This window comes from Sitophilus oryzae, unplaced genomic scaffold (assembly GCF_002938485.1).
Source record: "Sitophilus oryzae breed Bouriz unplaced genomic scaffold, Soryzae_2.0 scaffold_89_pilon_pilon, whole genome shotgun sequence".
NCBI lineage: Eukaryota > Metazoa > Arthropoda > Insecta > Coleoptera > Curculionidae > Sitophilus > Sitophilus oryzae.
This window is the reverse complement of record NW_022147527.1, coordinates 228,079-252,036: the sequence shown is the minus strand read 5'-3', so window position 1 is coordinate 252,036 and position 23,958 is coordinate 228,079. Positions and strand designations below refer to the sequence as shown.

At 31.4% G+C, this 23,958-nt stretch overlaps 1 protein-coding gene across 1 annotated transcript in view; it reads right to left on the bottom strand.

The window, feature by feature from the left end:
* Positions 1–500: 500 nt before the first annotated feature.
* The window catches only part of LOC115890619 (microtubule-actin cross-linking factor 1), a gene marked incomplete in the record, with an annotated part of 244,898 nt that continues 221,440 nt past the window's right edge, over positions 501–23,958 (bottom strand). Inside the window, 8 exon segments of the mRNA XM_030910899.1 lie at positions 501–726; positions 4,246–4,314; positions 5,014–5,058; positions 5,666–5,755; positions 10,042–10,107; positions 10,819–10,972; positions 11,030–11,285; positions 15,131–15,276. Coding sequence (XP_030766759.1) covers positions 567–726; positions 4,246–4,314; positions 5,014–5,058; positions 5,666–5,755; positions 10,042–10,107; positions 10,819–10,972; positions 11,030–11,285; positions 15,131–15,276 — 986 coding nt within the window.

Sequence of the window (23,958 nt, the reverse complement as noted above, 5' to 3'; positions counted from 1 at the left end):
ATGTGTAAAGCAAAAAATGGTTAGGCAAAATTAGTAAACGTTGGTAAAGAAAAATTAAAATAAAAAAAAATGGTCCCGTCTTTTTAGCCAATAACATTATACAATACCAAAAACTATTGTAAACAACAAAAAATGAAAACAAAATCATCGCAAAATAAAATAAAAATCACATTGCTTCAAATAATAATAATAATAATAATCCGATTTTTGCTACGTTTATATGGCAACTAATTTACAAAAAAGGGAACAAAAAATTTACATATAATAATAAATCCCTTTAAAAAGTTCTAGAAAAATTATCTTTTAAAAAAGAAATAAGTGTAGTATATTTTTTTATATATTAAACTATATACTAGAAAAGTTGCAACAAACTTAGGCGTCTTCGATTGGCAAAACTGGCGATTTTTTGCCCACCGAAAAGACTTTTTAATCTTCAATAAATTAACACTTTATACAAAAATATGAACAACTTCTTTTTAGAATTACGAAGCCTAAACTTATTATGTCAGTCATTGTAAGTTGAAATAAGTTAAGAAACCTAACTAAATGTGTTTTTGTAAAAGTAATTATAACCTAAATGGCTCCCTGTCTTCGATAGACGACTTCTTTTTACGCGCAACGCCGGTAGGTGTCTCTGACGCTCCAGATGGTCGTCGCAGAAGTCTGGACACTGCGGTCTGTTGGTCTGGATGGACTGGCGTGTTGGAGCCTGATGGTGTTCGTGTCCTAGACAAATAATCGGTTAATTAGTCACTCTGTAATGCAAATTATTCGTTATTCAAAGGTATCATGATGATAGATAGTCGTTGAGGTTTACTCTGTTCCCACAAAGATATCTTTGTGGAAACTTTATAATTCACATCACTTTATTTAAGAGATGTAAATTATAAAAATACAAAATTACTAAAAATGCCTATATGTACATTATAAGATTTGTTGAGACTAATACAGTACTTATACACATTAAAAGTTTTATTTTTAATATTTCAAAAATTCGTGTTGTTTGTGAGAAAAATTGTTCTTTGTTGTTAAAATATTAAAAACAAAGCTTTTCATATCTAAAAGTATTGTAATGGCGGTCCAAACAAAATATTATCTTATAACGTTCATCAATAATACCGTATGATCGAATAAAAACGGCGTCAGCGATGGCTATGAAATGACGATCGATGACATTTCCCATATAATTTTACATATAAAATGACAGCGATCTTCATTTCATAGCCATCGCTGACGCCGTTTTTATTCTATCATACGGTATATCTAAATATGCACTTTTATTTTGTTACTATCCCTCATATACTCGTAAATAATACACTCTATAAGGCTAGTAGATATATAATATCATATGTATAACTGAATTCGTCGCCAAGACCGTGAAATGGAAAACCGTACTCAAGTGGAGCGAAAAGAACAAGCTAGAAGGTTTACCGACAATCCCCGCAGTTCGTCATAAACGATTTTTTTATATCGCATTATACTATTGGACGTTTTTATCGATGTTTTAGAAATATCGATGTTTTGCCAGTGATATTCGATGTTTTTAACATCAATATTAATATTAAACGGTTAATATATCGACATTAATATCGATGTGTAGTGGTTAATAGATTTCATGTTACCAAAATTTGATTTTAAAACAATGACATTGATAAGTTACAGGTTAGTTACAGGTTACCCCGGCACTCGGAAAGGTGTAAAAATAATCTCGGGTAAATACAAATAATATATTTTGTGTATTGTTTACCAATATTCTCAAAACAAATTAAGAATATCGGTAAACCGTTTTTATTGAAATTTGTGTAAGAGTGCGTAGTGCGGTGGTACCATTCACCAAAAAGCGAAATCTGAAAAACTTGAAAAGAATCCAATTAGATGAAAAATAAATACCCATCTACATCACAGGAGCTATGAGAACCTGTCCAACAGCAGCAATGGAGGTCATTTTAAATCTAATACCACCGCATATTGTCATCGGTAGATATTCCAAATGATTAGAATAATCACTAACGGAATCAGTACTGGGAGAGTTGTCAGATCAAGGGCTTGGAATATCCTCAAAAAAGAAATACCACTCCTCCAACTCCCAGTGGATGACATACCGAGAATGTACAATTTTGAGAAACACCTCAATGTAGTATTGAGCAATAAAAAGAATTGGAAGAGAGAAACGTTTGCTCAGCAGTTAAAAGACCATACCATAACTTGGTATTTGATGCTTCCAAAACCAATGCAGGAACAGGGAGGATTTGAGCCGACAACTAAATACTCCAAACCAATGGGCACCTACCGTAGCATCCTACAGGTAGAAATCTACGCTATCGAAATATGTGTACAACTTATCTTAGATAGGAACTATCGGAAAGAAGAAATAGTCATCTTATCTGATAGTCAAGCAGCGTTAAAAGCGATCAACTCGGTATCATTTCAAAGTTGGTCAAAGAATGCATAGAGAAGCTGAACAAATTAGGCAAAGAAAACAAAGTTCTTCTACTCTGGGTGCCAGCTCACCAAAGGATAGAAATTTAAAGAAGGCATCCATTTTTCTCAAATAGACCTGGTTCAAATTAAAAAAGTAGAAAAAAGAAACTCAAGAGTCTCGGTCTCAACGTTTATACAATGTTAAACTGTTACACGTGTTTCGCTCATATACAAGCATCATCAGACCTAACAAGAAAGAACCTAAATAAATAACAAATAATAAAAAGGTCGTCATAACTTACAAATACAATTAAAATTAATCCAAATACACGTTCACATTTTACAATTAAAACAACACTGAGACGAGGCTGAAATGACCGGCAAATATTTGTCAATAAAAAACAAACAGGAACAAAAAATCTAACAAAATCAAAAATAAAATAAAAAATAGAATAACCCAGCGGGATTTGAACTCTAGGCTCCCGGGTGGGAACCAGAGAGCAAAGCCACTAAGCTACCATACTACTGAAGTAAAGATTTAGAACTCAACAATAATACACGGCCGAATTAATCTTTCAGATTATTGAAAATTAATGTTGGTTCGTTAATGTTATTTATTTAGGTTCTTTCTTGTTAGGTCTGATGATGGCTCGTATATGAGCGATACACGTGTAACAGTTTAACATTGTATAAACGTTGAGACCGAGACTATGAGTCTCTTTTTTCTACTTTTTTAAAGGATAGAAGGTAACGAGAAAGCAAATAATCTAGCTAGAAAAGGAGCGACTCCAGTAACTGGACCAGAACCGTTTTGCTTCCCAAGTGGAAACCAACTAAAAGCAAAACTCAAGATCTTGGAAGACTCCATCCGTAACCTGGAATGGGAATCCTGCAACGATCTGAGACACTCGAAGAAGTTTCTGAAGACACGACCAAGAAAAATCAAAGATTTTCCTTGATTTAAGTACCAACAATTTTCGGATTGTCACGGGGTTTCTAACAGGACACTGTCTCCTCAACGAACACCTCAGTAGGGTGAAGCTGAGAAACAACGGCGAATGCAGATTCTGTGGGGAAAATGGGAAAACACCAGAACACTTCATCACTGTGCGCCGAGACGACAACCACTCGTGTATATATAAACTTTGGTAGAACATTGGAGATGGAGAACTACCCTACGCTATCTAATAAAAAATTGAGTAATATGAAAATTATTTTAAATTTGTGATCTGTCAGGACATCAGTGTCCACTCATTACAACGAAACGAAAACGACATTCCAAATATCGGCACCGCGGTAAACGTAGATGAGTATTAGCTTTTATGCAAGGAAATATACCACGTGACACGAGTATATAGTTGATTGGATAATTTAGATAACGTTTAACCGTCCTTGTTGATAGCATTAAGCATGATTTTCCATTGCACTTTCTTGGCCGATGCCAAGATTATTTACAATCCTTATAAAGAGTATTGTTTATAATCTATCCCTAAATAACATTAACACAGTAAATGGCTAAAATCGAGACCACAAAGACACTTGAAAAAATATGTTCGTGAACTTTTTTAATTAAATGGGATTATTTAAAGAAATGTATTTTTTATTTTCTGTAACATATCAATAATGTTAACTTTTAACGTTAAACGTTTTTTATTGTTAACTTAAAAAAACTTTAACGTTAAAAAAAGTTACTGTAATTATACTTAAGGATAGTAAATACAATTAAAATATTTTTAATGAATGAAGTATGGTAAATTATGATAATTATAACAAATACAAAACAAACATTCTTATATTAGAAGCTTGTTAAAAGAGTTAATTTACCTAGAGGCAGTCCTTAACGTTGGGGCAACGCCAATTGTCACTTGCCTAACTTTGTTTGAACTTGCGCTCCTGCGTTAAAAAGGCACACAACATGCCGGTTAGTAAATAGGTTAAAATGGTTATATTCATTAAAATGCCAAAGGCACAAGACACAATTTCCTTTTATATATGTATCAAAAATAACTTAATATTTAGTTATTAAAATATACTGTATACTTAATATTTATTTCTTTATTAAATATAAAACAAGGTACGCCCCTGTTTTTTGTCCCAAAACCGCGAGTAGTATGTAAAACTGGCAATTTCCTATTTTTATAAATAAACTAAGTAAGATAAAATACATTAAGGAAAATATGAATTATAAATATAAAAGGAAACGCAGTACCTATAAAATTACATGCAATATGTATAAATCTCGTGAAACAACGATGCAATACTTAAATTCATTGCTATAAATTATCCAGCAAACTAAAGTATATTATGTAATATAAAACTGGTGCTGAACTAGCTGTAAAAAGTCTAGTAATAATATATACATACAAAATGCAACATGCGTTTACTGTATTACTATACTATAATTATTGTTTTGCCAAATTAAAACAAAAAATATTCACGTGCATTAGGTACAAAAATGTTATAATATACAAAAACAGTATACTTGTTTTTAATTTATTGTATATTGTCGTAAAACAAGTACACTGTTTTAGCATACTGTATATTCATTTAGTTACTAACTATATGAAATGCGTTCAGTAAATGAATTTTTACCTCTTTAGAATTGGAATTTTCGATTTACTTGATAGTGATTTGTCACTGATCGTTAGTCAGGAAAAAGAAAGTAAACAAAAACGGTAATATCAACAAAGGTTAGTAAAAAATAGTGCTAGTTCAGTATAATCGACATATAGTGTGCCTAACCAGAGAATGGTTGATCTTAAAAACTTCATATAGACAATACAGTCTGTTTTGCAAATTAAAAAAAATAGACAAAATCACCAATGTCATATAATTCTTTTATCAGACAGACTATAATCACGTTGAATGATTTCACTGAACTAGCTAAATTCTCAATAAACATGCATATACTTGCTGAGAAACTCAAACGTGTAATTTAAAACAAATATAATATTCCCATAAAGAATACTTTCAATTGCATATATTATGTAAATATCAATTAAATAGCTATAACAGATTTTTATAAAATTATATAAAATTATGGAAAATTCTGTTAGTATAGGTACATTAGAAGAAAACAGTTCTTTAAAGCATATTGTACGGTGAAAGTAAATCAAACTTCAATTATATGAAATTTTATAAGATGTTAACTTACAAAAAAATCAAAAACGCAAAAAACAAAAAAATATAACTTGATAAAACCAAAACGCCACTCGACAAAAACATGCACTAATAGAACATTTACCCAGAAGAAAGCGACATAGAACAGGAACTGGACGTAGAAAGTGACTCTGGTTCGTCCTTACTATGTCCTCTGTATATCGGTATGCGAGACCTTTACAATACCAACCAACACATTACCCATAGTAAATTACATCTAAAGATGCCCAACAGACAAGCATACAGGTGCATCACACATGTCCGTCGACATGCGTGACATTAATATATAAGAATGCAGAATTGTACGCTCAATCTCGATATGAATTGCCAGATAAGTACCTAGCAGCCCATAGACGGGCAACCAGTGTGTCATACTTATAAACATGTATAAAAATGACTATGTATATACCACGGTTGTCAAGGTTCGGGTTTGGGTTCAAATTTCCGTATGTAAGAAGAGTACAATGCATTTATAATGTACTGAACAAAGGGAGAAGAGTAAAAACGTTGCCAAACGTATGAAATAAATCGAGAAACTGTGCACATTGTTAAGAGACGTAGAAGGGGATATGGCAGCTTCGTCGCAGTCGAGACGGTCACGCTGCATAAACATAAAATTTAAATCCAGTACTTAGAATTCTAGGGAAGGGTGTACATCATGCGTTCAGCTTCACGATTTAATTACGTCTCATTATACTTTATTTATTTATTAACGAATTTGTTAATAAATATGTAACGTTGTAATTTTCCTTATGGCTTGTAAATTATTAAATGCAAGTTAGAAATTAAACGACTCTAAAACTCTAGCCCAGAAGTTTTGTTAACTTTTGGTAAAAATAAGTGGAATTGAGTTGGTGCTTGATTAGTGGTCGGTGGTATTAGAACACTGAATTCAAAATTCGATATTCCAAAATCCATTAGTAATAATTGGTTGTTTTTTTTATTTCTTAATGTGTCTGTTATAATTTATTCGCAGACAGTAAGTGAAATTTTTTACAAACAAGAAAGTTACACAATTGCTGAAAATTGCCATGCACTAAAAGTTGATGGACACGTTTTTTTTTTAATTTTTTGAATGAAAAAAAAAGGAACCTATCAAATTTTTCTCCTTTAAATATTTTGTCTAAGATCCGAACTTCGAAATAAAAAAAAAAGAAAGTTTCAGTATCTAAAGTGGTACTTGAGTTATCTCGTGTTATGTGTTAAAAACAGGAGTTTTCAAATATATGTTTATATAAATTCGGGTCACAACGTCCTACGACGTTGTCCGAAGCCTAACTTCTGTGCATATTTAACCTAACCTAGCCCTGTGCGATTTTCACATTGATCATCGATCAGATTTTTCTCGCCAGTTTTCAAATATCCGCGAGATGTTTTAGATACCTAGAAACATTCTAATTATTTTATCCTTATTTTAGTTATCTTTCTAAATTTTTTTTGGAAATAAGCGTCTTTCGACCAGGGAAACGTGCACCTGTATCTTCGCTAAATGGCAACGCTGCAACAGCACACCGTCGCATTTTTCTCACTCTGCCTTAATAAGATTCCTATGTGATTCACTTCCACACATGTAAATACCGACCCAATAGCACTCATGATATAAAGCAAAATGTAAGAAGCCAGTTGTTTATTTATTATATAATTATTTGATAGTTAAAGAGCTAGTAACGTTTTCGAGAGAGTATTTTAAGAAAACTGGCTCTTTAATATATCTTTTGCTATGCTCTTTGGAGCAGCGTGCGAGTCGTCTAACTGCCGATAGACGTTGCGTTCACTACTGCGCATTAAAAGAAGAAGATCCTATATTTTTATAGGACTTATACTGTAAGCAGTTGCTCCTCACTTTGATCAGTACACCATAGTGTACTGTACAGGATGGGTCAAATTCGACGCTTTTAAATGGAAACACCCTTTTCTATAGGAGATAGACCAAAACTAATATCGGTGTCCGGAGCTCAATTTTTGTCAAAAACATGATGGTGAAAACCGCATATCGATATCTGTCACGGTTTTGGAGTTACGGGGTGTTTTTCAAAAATATGCATTTTTAACAAATCGCTGTAACTTTTTTGCTATGGAATTTTTTTTCTTTTTAAGAAAACATTTTCAAAGCACCTTTTTACGTAGAATTTAATGGTTTAAGTATATTTTTTTAAAAATTAATAATTTAAGAATTATCAATAGAAAATTTGATTTTTTATATGGGACACCCTGTATATTTTAAATTTATTGAAAAGAATTTAAAATTACCTTTCCAAAAACATAACACACTTGATATTTTGCTCGATTCCTTAGAGATTCATCGAGATATAGAGTATATAAAAATTCGCCCGCTTTAAATAAGTGAGCTTTGAACGGCACCGCCAAAAAATTCTAGCTGTGAGCATCAGTTAAAACGAAACTAATATTTGCTATGAGAGATGCAGAATTATAACAATTTAAAATATATTTAATCAACATCAACACATTTAAACTATATCTAATAACTATAAAAATAAATAGCAAACCAAGACATGAGATTTTGCTACAGGTGTTCGACATATCGACCGTCTTCTGTCATGGACAGACGGGGCAATTTTTGAACATTTATCGCGGAATTCATTAACTCAGTGGGGGTGAAAGATACCCTCTCATAACTGCTAAGTATTTCTAATTCTTGTCTAGATTATCGAGTTCGATTAAGGGCATATCATCAATAAGGGGTCCAAAGCCTACTAGTTAAAAGTGGCGAACTTTTAAAATTCTGTATTGTAGCAAAATATCAAGTGTGCTATATTTTTGAAAAGGTAATTTTAAATTCTTTTCAGTTAATTAAAAATATAGAGGGTGTCCCAAATAAAAATCAATTTTTCTGTTGATAACCCTTAAATTATTAATTTTAAAAAATTATACTTAAACCATTAAATTCTACGTAAAAGGTGCTTTGGAAATGTTTTATAGAAATACAAAATTTTCCATAGCAAAAGTTACAGCGATTTGTTAAAATTCACATTTTTGAAAAACACCCGTAACTCTGAAACGGTAACAGATATTGATGTGCGGTTTTCACCATCATGTTTTTGATGAAAATTGAGCTCCAGACACCGATATTAGTTTTCGTCTATCCCCTATAGAAAAGGGTGTTTCCATTTAAAAGCGTCGAATTTGACCAACCCTGTACACATTGACTGTACTGTAATATACATGAAAATCAACACCCAAATGGCATGAATACTCCGGTCTATGAACAATTTACGTACTTGTTTGATAAACTCATATAAGGTTGTTTTGTCGTACAAAAAGTTATTTGCGTTGAATCCAAACGGAAACTAGTTTGTCAGTGGCATTTTACTAGTAAAAAAAATCTTAATCGACAAAAAATTATTAACGTTTTAGGAAGTATATCTCCTCCCGTCGTCAGAAACAAAAAATAAAAAGAAAAAGATATTTAAAAAATCTAAATGCAACTATTCAAGAACGCTTTAGATGTTTTGTGAAAATGACATTTAGCTGGTTTCCTTTTGGATTCAACGCAATGGTTATCAACGTAAACTTATTTTGTAGATTTCTTTTCTAGTCGCGAATAACCTAGACTTGGTACATACAGTATTTAAGAACATCTTTGCTGTACAAAATGTACAATAATTTTGTTCTCACGCATGAATATTACGCATGTCGTCGCACATATTATGTGCCCCCCTTGTATGCTGGTCTGTGGACAGCTTAACTATAAGTGTTGAGTGAAAGATATTTTTTTCAACCAACTCTATTAAGTCTGTCTATACATTAATGTTCTGTCTGGTTTCTTAGGCCAACCTTTCATTATAAATTAATAATTAGTAATAGTAATCTAACATTTTCTGATCAATTTGTGTAATTTATTTTTAAATAAATACATTTCATTTGAAAAAATAACTGAAGATTTTCAAAGTATATTTTAATTAATTAGTATATAAAATTTGGAATTAGACTAAAAAATATTAAGAGTTATTAGTTAATATTATTATTGTCAAAATCTACCAAGATTATTTTTTGCTTGCTATAATACCGAAACTGTACCTTAAATTTTGATTTAAAACGGAATTTTTGCTGGAATTGGCGAAAATTCAATGTTCACATTTTCCATTTACACATTTCCTGTAAAGAGTAATATATTCCAAAATCAATTTTGAAAAAAATAAAATTTGGATTAGTTGGCCCAATTACCAAAAAAACCTAAGTAACCCACTAAATTTCCCATCTATAATTTTGCCCCTCTAATTTGTCTACCAAAACCGGTTTCCCATATTTTTGCGAAATAATATATACTATAATTTTGTTAAAATTCCAAATTTAGATGGTTTTTTAATGCCTATCAAAATAGGGCAAGTACTGGCAAAGTAGTTATAACGGAATTTTGAAACAAAATTATATAATATATAAAATATCGCTATCGAACAATATATACAGAACATGACAGAATTTTGTCCCATTTTCTTTTACCTTGATGAACTTGAACTAAGTCCTGTTAAGGTTGGTATGCTTGAGGCTCTGGATATGCCCGTTGATCTACCGAAGGTTAAAGAAAATACATGCCCTCTATTAGTAGTGTTGGAAAGCTTTATATTTGTATAAAAATCATATTTTAGAATAAAATAGTCAATCTTATTGTCATAGAGATTGTTTTTATTCTGAAATAGATTTTATACAAATTTAAATTAATTGTTTACATGGAATATTTTCTCCGCAATTTTATAGTAAAAATTTAGTCCTAATGCACCTAATCATTCTATTAACAAATATTTAATATCATGTTGCTCAATCATTACAGTTATCAATCACTTATTATGTTAAACTACTTGATACAATATTTTTTTTGTTAAATTAGTCTATAAATTCAATGCTTTTAAAATTTTGATTAGAAAGAATATTTATGTACTTATTAAGTATCTGATATAACTTTAGGAACATGAGGCTAATATGGCGTAGTAGAGAAATCAATGCTAAATGAATAATTAAGTATGGTATACTAACACTAATAGATTTTAATAATTTAAATCTCGATAAAAATGTTCACGACGTTACCTTTTATTAGTTATTTTAAATGAAAATGCGAAATCAAGAAACTTCTTAAATGGTATATCATCTAAGAAGATTCTTATTACATTTTCTTGTTATTTTTTCTTTTATCATTAAGTTCCCAAAATTAAATCAAAAATTATTTAGTGTTGGATTATATTTTGGTATGTTAGGAGATTTATTTATAGAAAAAACTAATACCTAGGAGCTGGACTAGCAGGCGACCGAAGACCACTAGGTGTCCTTGGCCTTGAACCCGTTCCGTTCAGAGTTGTCTTTTTGGCAGACGACAGCGTTGCTGAACTGCGACCTGAGGTAGTTGGTGTTCGTCTAGGTATTCTCGAAGGGGTATCATCTAATAGTAATAGCAAATTTAATAAAAGAATAATTAATTTTTCTTTGTTAATATTACCTGTACTATCTAGTGACAAATTCGACCCATGCCTAGAAGGTGGTTTACTTCCAGGCCTGCTACCCGTTCTAGATGCTGGTCTCGAGTTGTTTCTCGATCCACCAGGGGTGATGTTTGACCGATACGTCGGCCTTCTTGGCGTTCTAAATCCACTCTCATTGTCGCTTAATGAATCGGGAGTTCCAGCAGATAATGATGATTTGGTATTGCGCGGTAAGCTTCCCATTGGTACTGACCTCTGTGACCTTTCTCTGACCTAAATTTATAGTGGAGTAATGTATTAATAAAGGTTGTTTATTTATATTTCAGTGGTAGAAAATAGAAAAAAATGAGTTTGTTTAAAGCCAAGCCGTGATCTTTTACACTCGATAAAAGGTTGTTTTAAGATGAAACTGACATCATAAAATTCAAAGTTTAATAAATTACATGGCGCATATCACTACTAAAATTTTGAATATTATTTTATAGAATTTATAAGATCTACTCTCAATCTATAAACAAACTCGAATTTTACTGATTATGGAAAACAGCGTAGTAGTTTCATAAATATATTTCTGGAAAAAGTCTTTTAACTAAAACGGCAAACATTTCCAAAAATATACTTCCTACCATACACAAAAATCAGTCACTCATCATTCATTCTCTCAAAACGTCAGTGCCACTGAAATAATACTTAGATTCTAATAATCGGTACCAAATTAAAGAAAAAAAAACATCATTGTGAGCACAGTGTCGTCAAATTTAATTATTCGAATTCCAACAAACTTTGTATAAATATTGCAATATCTAAAACGTGGATTCTTTAACGTTTAACAACTATACTCACCAACAGAATAGTTTTTACGTGATCTGGAGAGGTCAAGACAATCTTCGTTTAGATAAAATGAAAGAGAATATTTCAATTTTATTTTTCAAAAATGTAAAAAGAGTAGTAGAACGTGTTCTAAGTTCGAGTGTGCGATTTAGGGCTAAAAGTTGTATTTAAATATTATGTTTTCTTACTGACCTGCTGGATACCTACCATTGGCATTTGGGACAGATACAAAAGTTTGTGGTGGTCTTTTTCTGGACCGATAACAGCAACTAAATGAATCAATTTCATTATAGTATTACCGTCATTGTGATTTATTCTATATTTTGAGTTAAATAGTGTATAGTTTCATTAAGCATTTCAATAATCTATTAAAAATAACGCCAATAAAACAAATACTCAAATAAAAATACATTGACAAGAATTAAAGAATCAAACTGTTAACAAATATTATTAAAAAAATCCTAACTTCTCAGAATCAAACTGTTAACAAATATTATTAAAAAAATCCTAACTTGTTTTTATATCTTTTTGTTTTCAATAGGAATACTTCTTAAAATAGTATGTTTTATTTTTTCATATAACTTTGAGTTAATGTAACATTAAGCAAGTTATCTCTATGGTGTTTGGTTTGGTTACCAGTGATTTTTTCATAACTAGAAAATATATGATTCACAAGTCTTTATTTTATTGGCGTATTCCCATAAAATTACTAATATGTTACCACCACAAAGATATAAAAAATCTTACATTAAGCATTACATACTTAAAACATTTTAAAGGACAATTAGATTCACCATTCGCCCTAAAGAAAACACAAATGCTTAAAAATAGAAGAATACAATGAACATTAAAAAAATATACTTGAGAATCCAATCATGTCATTTAAATATTGACTGATGTTTTATTACATCTCTAATATTTAGAAACTTGTTTATTGCAATAAAATAGTTATTTATGATATAAGTGCTAAAAGTGGTATTTTATTTTGTGAGAAGGGAAGCTTGGGACTTATCCCATCCCTTCGAACAAAATAAAATCACTTTTAGCACACATATCATACACTATTTTTTCTACAAACAAGTTTATGCTCGTATATATCAAGGTATTATTACTTTTCACGTTAATGAATAATTCATAATATATGTCATTCTGAAATCAAATTAATTATGAAGTTTATGGTTGCTAGGGTAACAATTATCGCTTCAGCGTTAAAAGTAAATCACGTGACTTACTTTTAGCACCAGTGCTAAAAGTAAATTACTTTTAGCATCAGTAACATAATGTCACATTTTAGGCACTGACAGCATGCGTTAAAAATTACATTTTTACTGATGTTTGTAGAAAAACTATGTTTACAGCACCATATTTTTTGTTTGGTTTAGTAATGCTTTGGCAAGTAATGCTTAAAAATAAGAACATCTTTATTAAATAATATCAGATTTAATTTAGGGATAAATGCTTAATAATATTAATCAAAAAAATTAGAGTGATTCCGCACATAAAACACTTATAAACCACAGGGGATAATAACTCTCGAAACCTCTTTATTGTTTTATTTTAACCTCCGCAACACTGTCATGCTCATGCTGATTGAATCCTGTGAAGTTTGTACAGATTTTCAAAAAGTCACATAAGATTCTAGCCAGAATTTACAGCTAAAGCAATATGTTTTCTAGAGAATGAAATAAAATGTATTTACACGAGCGCCTTTAGCCTAGCTAGTTTCTGAAAATATTGCACAAACTATACCTTATATTCTAGAAGAGAACCGAAACCATGTGCACAGAATATCGTATCACAATAAACTAAATTATACAATATTATATATTTTTACATATATAAACCGTTGCTGCATGTTAAAAGAAATACAATATAAAAAAAATAAAAAACATTTAAGTTAAAAATATATACCGGGTGGTGCATAGGCGTTGGAAACATAAGAAATCCCATCTAAATTTTGAATTGTCCATATATTGGCTCCCTATTGATTTTACATCGTAAATATATTTTTTAAAGATCTGTTTGTTATAAAACTTGTCCAAATTAGGCAAAAGCGTAACGTACAGAAAATTAAATTTGACATTCACAAAATCCTAGGTTGAAAACTTAAGAACTCCTGTATTGTTCGGGTCGCTCTCAGGGTAAAGCGGGTGTGTGGACGAAGGAAATATATATTATATTTCAGAAATCTGCCTAAGACTTAGCCAGATCCTGTCGTGATAAGCCACACCCAAAATGTCAAACACACGTGCTTGGATTAAAGCTTGATTAAGATATGGAGGGCTTCAGCATTTGCCATAAAACAGCAAGCAATTTGTTACAGAACGATATAAATTATATATCACTATAATCACAAAACTTCAATCTACTTCCGTATTGTAACGTAATTTTAAATTATGTCTTTATTTTCGAGAAAATTTAGTCCAAACATAAGGAATATTTTGTTGATGTTTGACCATCAATCTTAAAAATAAAGAAGTTGTCTAAAAATGTGCTACAATACGGATATAGTATAATCCTTTATCTTTAATTTCCTTCTTCATTTGTGAAAAAAATACTTAGCCAGTTTTACATAAAACGTTAAATGCCGAACACTTATTTTGCTACTTTTTCGGACTAGTGAAATGGATTCTTAAGGTATGTTAGCGTTTGCCTGGTTTTGAATTGTTACCTGTTTAGTTTCAATTTAAAACTAGATGGAGTTTTTCTTAAATTAGTTAAAATCGACTTGTTCAAAATTGTTCAAATTTGACATGTGTATTCAGCATATGCAGACCTCTGGAATACCTATTACCGACTTCGCTGTAAATTCAGGGGAACCAATATTTGCGCAGTTCAAAATTTGCATAGGATTTCCTATGTTTCCAATGCCGATGCACCACCCGGTATGCATTGAAGAATAAAAAGAGATAACTGAAAAAGTTATACACCATACACCTAAATATTTCTTTTAACATGATAGACAACACAATCGTCTCACTCACACCCTTGAAACATTTTTAAATAAAATTTTATAAACATTTGTATAAAAACGCCATATTGTCTATATTGTATTATAATATTTTAGTGTATTTTGTGATGCTAAAACGAGAACTGATTTTTTTATGAATAGTAATTAAATACTAGTACTTAAAAAGTAAAATACCATAAGCCTACATCTTATGAAGTAAAATAGATAAGTACCTAAAATAGCAGTCAAAACACACGAAAAGGAATTCTAGAGTGAAACGATTGCGATTGACACCGATATCGAGATCGGTTCACGTCACACAAGTAGTCAACTTTACCCAATAGCAAGTGTTCGGATTGACGTGGGCCAAGTGAAGGGTGGGTCCGGCGTTTGAACCCACGTGCAGCGGATACGCGTTGCCTATCTCCCCTCTAGCCCGGATCTCGTCAAAGATCGGCATCAGTTCGGCTAAGTGTTCGTGAGCTACATGAGAACAACACACATGCGTATTCGTCACAATCGAGAGAAAATTTAAGGTGTAGGTGTAGGTGTGTGAAAACGTGGTGCCTGGTACTGTGTGCTAGACCGGCCGTGTCTTGTGTATTAAGTTATATTTACCGGGGATATATTCTTAAATTTTACAGTGAATTTAAGTTCTAAAGTTATTTACAACCAGTTTGAAATTGCATATATAAACACGGTCAAGGGAAGTAATTACATAAATATCCTAAATACTAAATATTAACTATTCATTTATTTAACCAAAATATTGATCGCACTAGAAGTTTTTAAGTAATTAGAAAAATTGTAAATGAAAAAAAATTCAAATGGAGTCGAATAATGTATCAACAAGCACCATACCACGATGTCCAGTATCGCATAACGTGTATGGAATAATAAACAAAATAAATACGCCCATTAAGCGATGGGCACCCAAAAAACGAGTACAGAGATTTAGCATGTAAAGCGTTTAAAGCGTCTTTTGCGACTCGAAACAAAATAATACGAAAATATACGAGTGGCCCGACCAAAACATTTAGCGCTTCTTAGTATATAAAAAGACGCTTTAATCGCTTTACACGCTAAAATGCTTTACACACTTTCTGAGGGGCTGTGGGCTTTGCCAGTCGAGCATTAGACATCAAGAAGAAGTGGATACTACACTGATGTAAAACCCTAATTTAGTTTTTGTATTAACTCACGTAAGTATTCATAACTACTTGTGACTAAAACCTAATCAAAACGTTTTGTAAAATTTCAACAATAAAGACAATGTCAGCCCAAGAATATAAGCGAATATTTTATTATATCGGGAGTAAGAAAAAAAGTATTAAAGTCGTATTGGGAATGAGAAAAATTAGATACCTAAATATCTATTATCTTGAGATAGTGAATGAGAAAGGAGTCTTTATAATGGGGATGAGAATGATGAGATGGCTGAATATCAATTATCTAGAGTTAGTGGATGAGAAGATATTAGACTGATCTATTATCTGACTGAATACACAGGCCGACAAAAAAAAATTTTTTCGATGTAACACAAAGCTCAATAGGATATTGTGGTAGAATGAACCTATCTAATCACGAAAGTGGCAAAAAAAAAGTCGTAACACGTAAGGTTTTTTTGTTACATTAATAAAACATCATTCAATATTACAATATTCAATATATTAAGATAGCTAGAATATCTCTTTATACAGAAAATGGAACTGAAAAAAATGTGAGAATAGAAATTACTGATGAGAAAGAAGATATTGCATTGAGATGAAAATTACGAAATGCCTCGAACATCTATTATTATATTAGTATTGAAAATGAAAAAGTCGTTTGATAATAAAAGATGAGTATAATTCTCTCAATGTTCATTTTGTATACAAACTTCATCAGAATTGGGGAAGCTCTTGAACGTCTCAGTTGCAGTTTTCAACGAGCTTACCAGCAGTCTTGGGCTTGTTTGAAATGCACGTTTTCGTCGTACTCAACCACTGCTACCAAATAGTTAACAGCAGCGCAATTTCTCCTTACCGGGTCAACAGTTTTTTTTGATGATCACGAGGCCTTTGAATGGTAGTGGTTTTTGATAGCCAGCAGTTGGAGAATTCTGGTCGCAGCGTAGACCGCAATTCGATATCTTCATTCGTTTCAGAATTATTGCCGGAAGAATACTCTTATAACGCTTTAATTTAAAAAAAAAAATGCTTGTTTTCATAGTTTCGTGGTAGGTAAAGCATTTCATGAAATTTTTTGTCTAATTTTATGGTTGTTGAGGTTTTTATAAAAAAAAAAAAAAAAAAAATATAATAGTCTTTCTATTGCTTTTCCTTAAAAACTTTAATACTGGTATTATTGTTGTTTTGTTGTGGCCTGTTGGCCTTTAAGCACGCCCAAATTTTACTTTTACATGATTTGGACTAGTCCTAAGCCTAGGTGAAGTGCGAAGGAGGGCAATGGAATATGACAAATGAAAACTACCTGTTATCAATTCAAAAGTTTAACCCGAAACTATGAAAACAACCATTTCTTCAAATTTAAAGCGTTGCAAAAGTATTCTTCCGGCAATAATTTTGAAACGAATGAAGATATCGAATTGCGGTCTAAACGTTTTTTGTTGCAAATTTAATCTACTTTCCGAATATGACATCAAAATTATACCGTATGATTTAAATTTTCGTGACAAAATCAAAAAAAAACTGTTATTATTGGAAATTGCGCCCTCTAGCAATTTAATTTGTAACTATTTGGTAGCAGTGGATTGGGTATTTGAAAACGTACATTTCTCTTTCAAACAAGCCTAAGTTTGCTGAAATCGGATAAGTCGTTTAGAAGATACAGAGTTTTAAATACTGAGACGTTCAAGAGCTTCCCCCACCCTTATTAGGTCGGTACGCCAATGAGCTCAGACAGAATTTATGAATTTTTCATCATAAAATTTAATGTCAGCCCAAGAATCTACCGAAGATTTTAATACCTGAAGTCTATTGGGAATACCTGAAAAATTAGATAACCTAAATATCTATTATCTTGAGATAATGACTACCTGCAAAAAAGAGGCGTAATTAGGCAACTGAAAAGTGGTACGTGTAGGAGCTTCAGGAGTATTTTTTCTGTTATTAGAAGCATATTTTTATGAAGAAATTCTGCAACTGACTCGTGTTACAAAAATCATGTCGGCCTGTGATATCATTGAATATCTATTATCTTGGTACTGGAAATGAGAAAGGAGTGGACATGAGAAAGCTGAGGATGCCTGAATATACATTATACAGAAAATATATGCATTATTCATAATTTGGAGATAAGAAAGAAGTTATTATATTGAGGTTGAGAATGATGACATGCTTGAATATCTCTTATACAGAAAATGGAACTGAAAAAATGTGAGAATAGAAATTACTGACGAGAAAGAAGATATTGCATTGGAGATGAAAATTACGAAATGCCTGAACATCTATTATATTAGTATTGAAAATGAAAAAGAAGTGTTGATAATAAAAGATGAGTATGCCTGAATATTTATTGTCTACAAATTGGAGATGATAAATGAGTCATTATATTGAAGTGATAAGAATATGATGCCTGAATATTTATTATTTTAAGATTTAAATGAGAAGAAAGTCATTATATGGAAAAAAGAAAGATGAAATGTATGTATATCTATTATCTCAATATTTTGGTTGAAATTTGATTAAGAAACTAAAAAAATACTGTAATTACTTCCCTAAATTCAATATCTAAGTAATTATCTATGAAATAAAAATTAATTTAACTAAAAACTGAAATATTAGTTATTGATTTATAAACAAATATTTGTGCGTGTATTAAGCAAGTGTAAACCCAAAAGATTTTAAAATAATAGGAAAAAGAAAACGAAAAATCTACTAAAAAATCTACAAAAAAGACCATCTAAACCAGAATTAAAATAAAGCGATATAGTTCGAGATATAAATATGTCCGAGGGAACATTTAACACTTAATTCATGTATTAGTTGATCGCAGCCGGTTATTTTCGTCTCATGAGGTGAATGTTTCGAGTCGATGTTCTATAAAACAACTCTTCCATATAGCTGCTCTTCAGTTCATATTTCATTACAGTTAAAAAAATAAAATACATACTTTACTATGTAAAAAGGTTATACTTACCTGTGTTAACCAAAAACACTATATTTTCATATAGACCCGGTCCTTAAAATGGGTATGTTCATGCTCTCTATGACATACAAAGTACTTATATAGTCCTACCTGACCAACCAAAACAAAAACTACAAAAGCAGTGGCATGACAAATTTCAATAACCTAAATTACTATAAAATCCACTCTCTTTCAAATCGTTCAGTTATACTTTTTGTAACTCAAATGCAAACATACCTACTAAGTAGCAGATGAATGAATGTGATCAATTCACATCGTACTTGACCAACTGTACAGTATTTTTTTTCAGGCAGTCAAGTACGGTATGATAAAGGCGGGATTGGATTTGTTTAAAAAGGTTTCTCTTTGCTATTCATATATCTTGCTATCAAAATTAATTTAAAAAAATGCATCTAGCCAGATTATGAATTTCCTTAAAATTTTAGAATCAACTGAAATGGGGGATGAGAATAATTTCCGCTCTATTTCTTGTTACTTTTTCTCTTACAAAAAACGGAGATATTAATTTTCCAGTCCGACTTTAGGACTGGACAATTAGGAAGACCATTTTCACCTTTCTTAACTTACACAAGGAGCTGGCTATTCTAATTTCAGTATTCAATTCCCTTCATTACTACAAAATAAAATGAGGTAAAAAAGTCATAGGATTTGTATATAATTCCCAAGAAGGAACAATCTAGTGACCAAAGTATTACGGAAGTTTATGGCTTCACGAGAAGAATGAAAAGGCACTTGTTTCTAGATTAAGTTGAATAAAATCGGACATAAAGGATCCCTCAAACCAATGCGGTGTGAGATGTTCCCATGAATTAGTAAGACGGTGGAATTGGTGGAATATATTGTCGTGGCTTTAGCGAGAAATTAATCGGATGTGCCAAATTCTGTATGACGTATAAAATCAGGAAAATAAAAAAGTAAAAAAAATGATAAGACATAAATAAAGACTAAAATATATGTAAAATTTTTAGGACCAATTTGCAGCTCCAACATTCTTCATAAGTTCTTCCGTGAACAATATCATAACCCCATTCGTATTTTTAGAAAGAAATTCTAAGAAAAAATGATATCACAAAGAAGATAAAAAAAGAAATCGTCACAAAGAAGATAAAAAAATTGCCACATCCAGCTGTCCATCGCAGCGTTACCGCTCCCGCAGTACCGCGTTGGTCTGTGAGATCCTTAAATCGACACCATAGTCCAAAAGAGATATCAATATTTAATAATAAATAATAATATGTTGCACCTTCCTCAATCACTTTATTTTTGAAATTAAACACAAATGGTCTGAAGCAAAAGAGTGTATAATAATTTCTTCAATATACAGGGTGGTCCAAACTGAAACTTCGCATATTCTGCAGATAAGAATATGTAAAAATGTTCTTATAAATGTATGTCCTAAATGCTTAGTTTTGGAGATACAGGGTGTAGAAGTTTCATTTTTATTTCAATTTTTTCCAAATAATTTCTGAAGTAATGTCAATATTTGGATGAAAATTGGTGTCTGGGAGTTTTTTGATGTGAGAAATTTGATTTTGATGTCAATATGACTCCTATTTGTAGGGCGCGCCACCCACATGTGTTTTAACTGTTTTGTAGAGTAATAACTTTTTGTCCATACCTGTATAAAACTACTGAGTGAAAAAACATACATTTCCGTGACTTTTTACGTAAAAAATGTCTCTTGGTAAAAATCGCTACGAGCAATCGTTCTCGAGATAATTAGAATGTAAATAGTCAATACATGTCATTATTGACAAAAAATAAACATGTTGAGTAGATAGTTATTTGACTGAAATAATAAATTTGGGAAATCTTTATTTTTTAAATTAATCATAAATTTTTCTGCGAAAAAATGATGATAAAACAGTTTCTGTTGAATTGTTGACACAAAAACATTTCAAATTTATGATTTCAGTCTAATATCTATTATTTAGTCAACATTTTTAATGTATGTCCATGATGACAGGTATTGATAATTTCGATTCCAATTATATCGAGAACCATTACTCGGTAGCAATTTTTACGATGAGACCTTTTTTACGTAAAAGACGCCGTAAGTGTATATTTTTTACTCAATAATTTTATACAGGTATGGACGAAAAGTTATTAGTCTTCAAACCAGTAAAAAATATGTAGGTGGCGTCCCCTACAAGTAGGTGTTATATTGACATCAAAATCAAATTCCCCATGTCAAAAAACTCCCAGGCACCAATTTTCATCCAAATATTGAGTTACTTCATAAATTATTTGGAAAAATTCGAAATAAAAATTAAACTTCTATACCCTGTATCTCCGAAACTAAGCATTTTAGGACATACATTTATACGAACTTTTTTACTTATTTTTATCCGCAGAATATATTGCCGAAGTTTGCTGAATACAGTTCGGACCACCCTGTATATCAATTAGAAAAAATTAAGACAACTGCCATTTTCACTTATGTGTTGCTACTACGCCCCAAAGCGACCATCTTTCGAACTTGAAAATAAGTTTCAGTGACTCTTGGTTCGTTTACCTACAAATTAGAGTTGGGCAAAAAATCACTACGTGTGATATTTTTCACCGTGAAATAAAAGTAGCAGTTCACGGTCGTTACCAAGGTAACAATAAATCGTGATAGGCTAAAGCGTGACTGACAGGGCACACGTCGCGACTATTCTCTTAAAATAATTTAATACTTTTTCTATAGAAACCTTTTTTAACAACCACCAATCGACCGCCAATAGAAAATCGTCGTTGGTGCGGTGCAATACCTTCGTGATCGGCCCCTGTGGTGTGCGCAGTGAGCTCGATGACGAGCCAGAGACAGGACTGGCCGACGACCGCTTGCTCTTAAAAGCGGTCATGGTCTGTGAGACGCCATCTGCCAGGATGAATTGCTCGCGCAGCTCTATGTTAGTGCGGCCCTTAGCTGTGGTGTGACGTCGATCGGTGTGGCGTGGAGTGAGGCAGTGGATGAGGGAGGGGACGGAAATAGAAAACAGGAAGAGTAATGTGTGAGGACCGGTGCGGGTGCGGAAAAGAAAAAGAGAAAAACAAACAAAACAAAATAAGCAAAAATACTTGTCGAAGTATCAGACTAGTCACAGTATCAATAGGTTACAGACAAACTATTTCCTTATACATACAACGTGCATTTGTGCACATGTATTAAATATTTTGTATGAATTTAAACATAAATGCATTGTTGCTTTTAAATTTATGTAATGCAAAATCATTGTCCTTGAATAGTTTTGATTTCACAACATAACATTACATTACAAAGGAACGACAATACACCAAAGGCACTTTTGCCACACTAAAATCAGATACCATCATGGGCAGATGCCTAAGGTTTATTTATCTGATGATGATCCAACAAGCTTATTTAAACGTGTATTCACAGTGGTTAAAAAATTATTTGGAATATTGAGAATTAATTTGTGTGATTTGCAAGAATTTATTGTAGTTTGACAATTAATTTTAAATGATTTAATCCCAATGGATTGTATGTTAAAAATAACATTAATATTTTATAACGATATGGTCATCGTCACAGCGTGGTCTTGATTTTAACGCGTAAGACAGTGATGTAGACAGCTTAATGAAAAATGAAATGTATTAAAAGGAGATAAAAGTTGGATTGATTCATTTCTTCTATGCGGTATTGCCGGATTTTGCAGTAAAATTTCAAAGCGCACAAGTAGGCGTTTACGAAAAATGTTGCATCTAGGGTTGAAACTTTATTTTTCATAATTAGTTACTCATTTTACTGCAGCTGTAAAAGATTATATTTAGCTAAGATATATTATCTTCATTTCAGTAATATACATGAAAGCTTATAATAATTTATTTTTTTCTACACACATTTTCCTACACACGTGAAAGCCGGCAACGCTGTATGGCGCTTTTTATTTCGTCTCTCTGTCTATCAGCCGGTCATTTATATTTATCACTGTCGCATGCATTAAAATACAAACCACGCAGATGAAGTGTCCAGGATGGTATAACTATTGTACGTCTATTTTGTTTGATATGAGCAGATATTTATGGAAATAAACTGTACTAAAATAAGTAAATACTTATGAAAATGTGCATAGACAACTGTTTGAAATATATAATTTCACTGTGAATAAAGAAAATAATATTTTTAACTGTAACCTAATTATTCTGGACTTCAGTGTAGTGACTCTATTAATTCGGATAACTGGATTTATGCTTAACCAGAATCGAAATAAAAGAGTTTATATACTGTAAATAATAATTCTAACCAATAGCAATACTTTGACTGAAACTTGCATAAATAATAGATACCGTCTAATTAAAACTCATTGGGGTAAATAAATTTCGAATTTTTTTATGACATAAAAAGTGAAAATTAGGTACTTGGTATACTAGTATATTACATTATAATGCTTCACGATGCATTATAATCTCTGAATATAGATAATACTATCAACACAGTCAAAATAATGTTATTGTACAGTAGCGTGTGCGTCAACGAGACTTTGTGTTTTTTTTTATTTTACATTATATATTACACTAGTTATATTATCAATAACCTAACGTATTATTAATAAATAAAATTTAAATTTTATTAATAATCATTTTTTGTTCATATCTCCTTCTATAAATACAATATCATCTAAAAAAACGGCGTCAGCTATGGCTATGTGTGAAGATCGCTGTCATTTTATATGTAAAATTATATGATGAATGTCATCAATCCTCACTTCCAAGCCAAGAGGGCGCTGTTTTTTTCGATCATATGGTATTTTATACTTTATTAATAATCGGTATAATAACTTCTACAGGATTTTTCACGCAACTTTTCAATCAACAACGTTTCATTAATCATCATTAATCTAATTTAGATATAAATTTCAATGTTTCAAGTTAGGATTATTTCCAGGCGTACGTTATTTTTAAAATATTTTCTACTTTCCTGGCACTTACGGTGATATTATAATGTATGAGTATTAATAATACAATTACCCCTATATTTTTTGATTTTTAAATTCTACATCGAATTCTAAA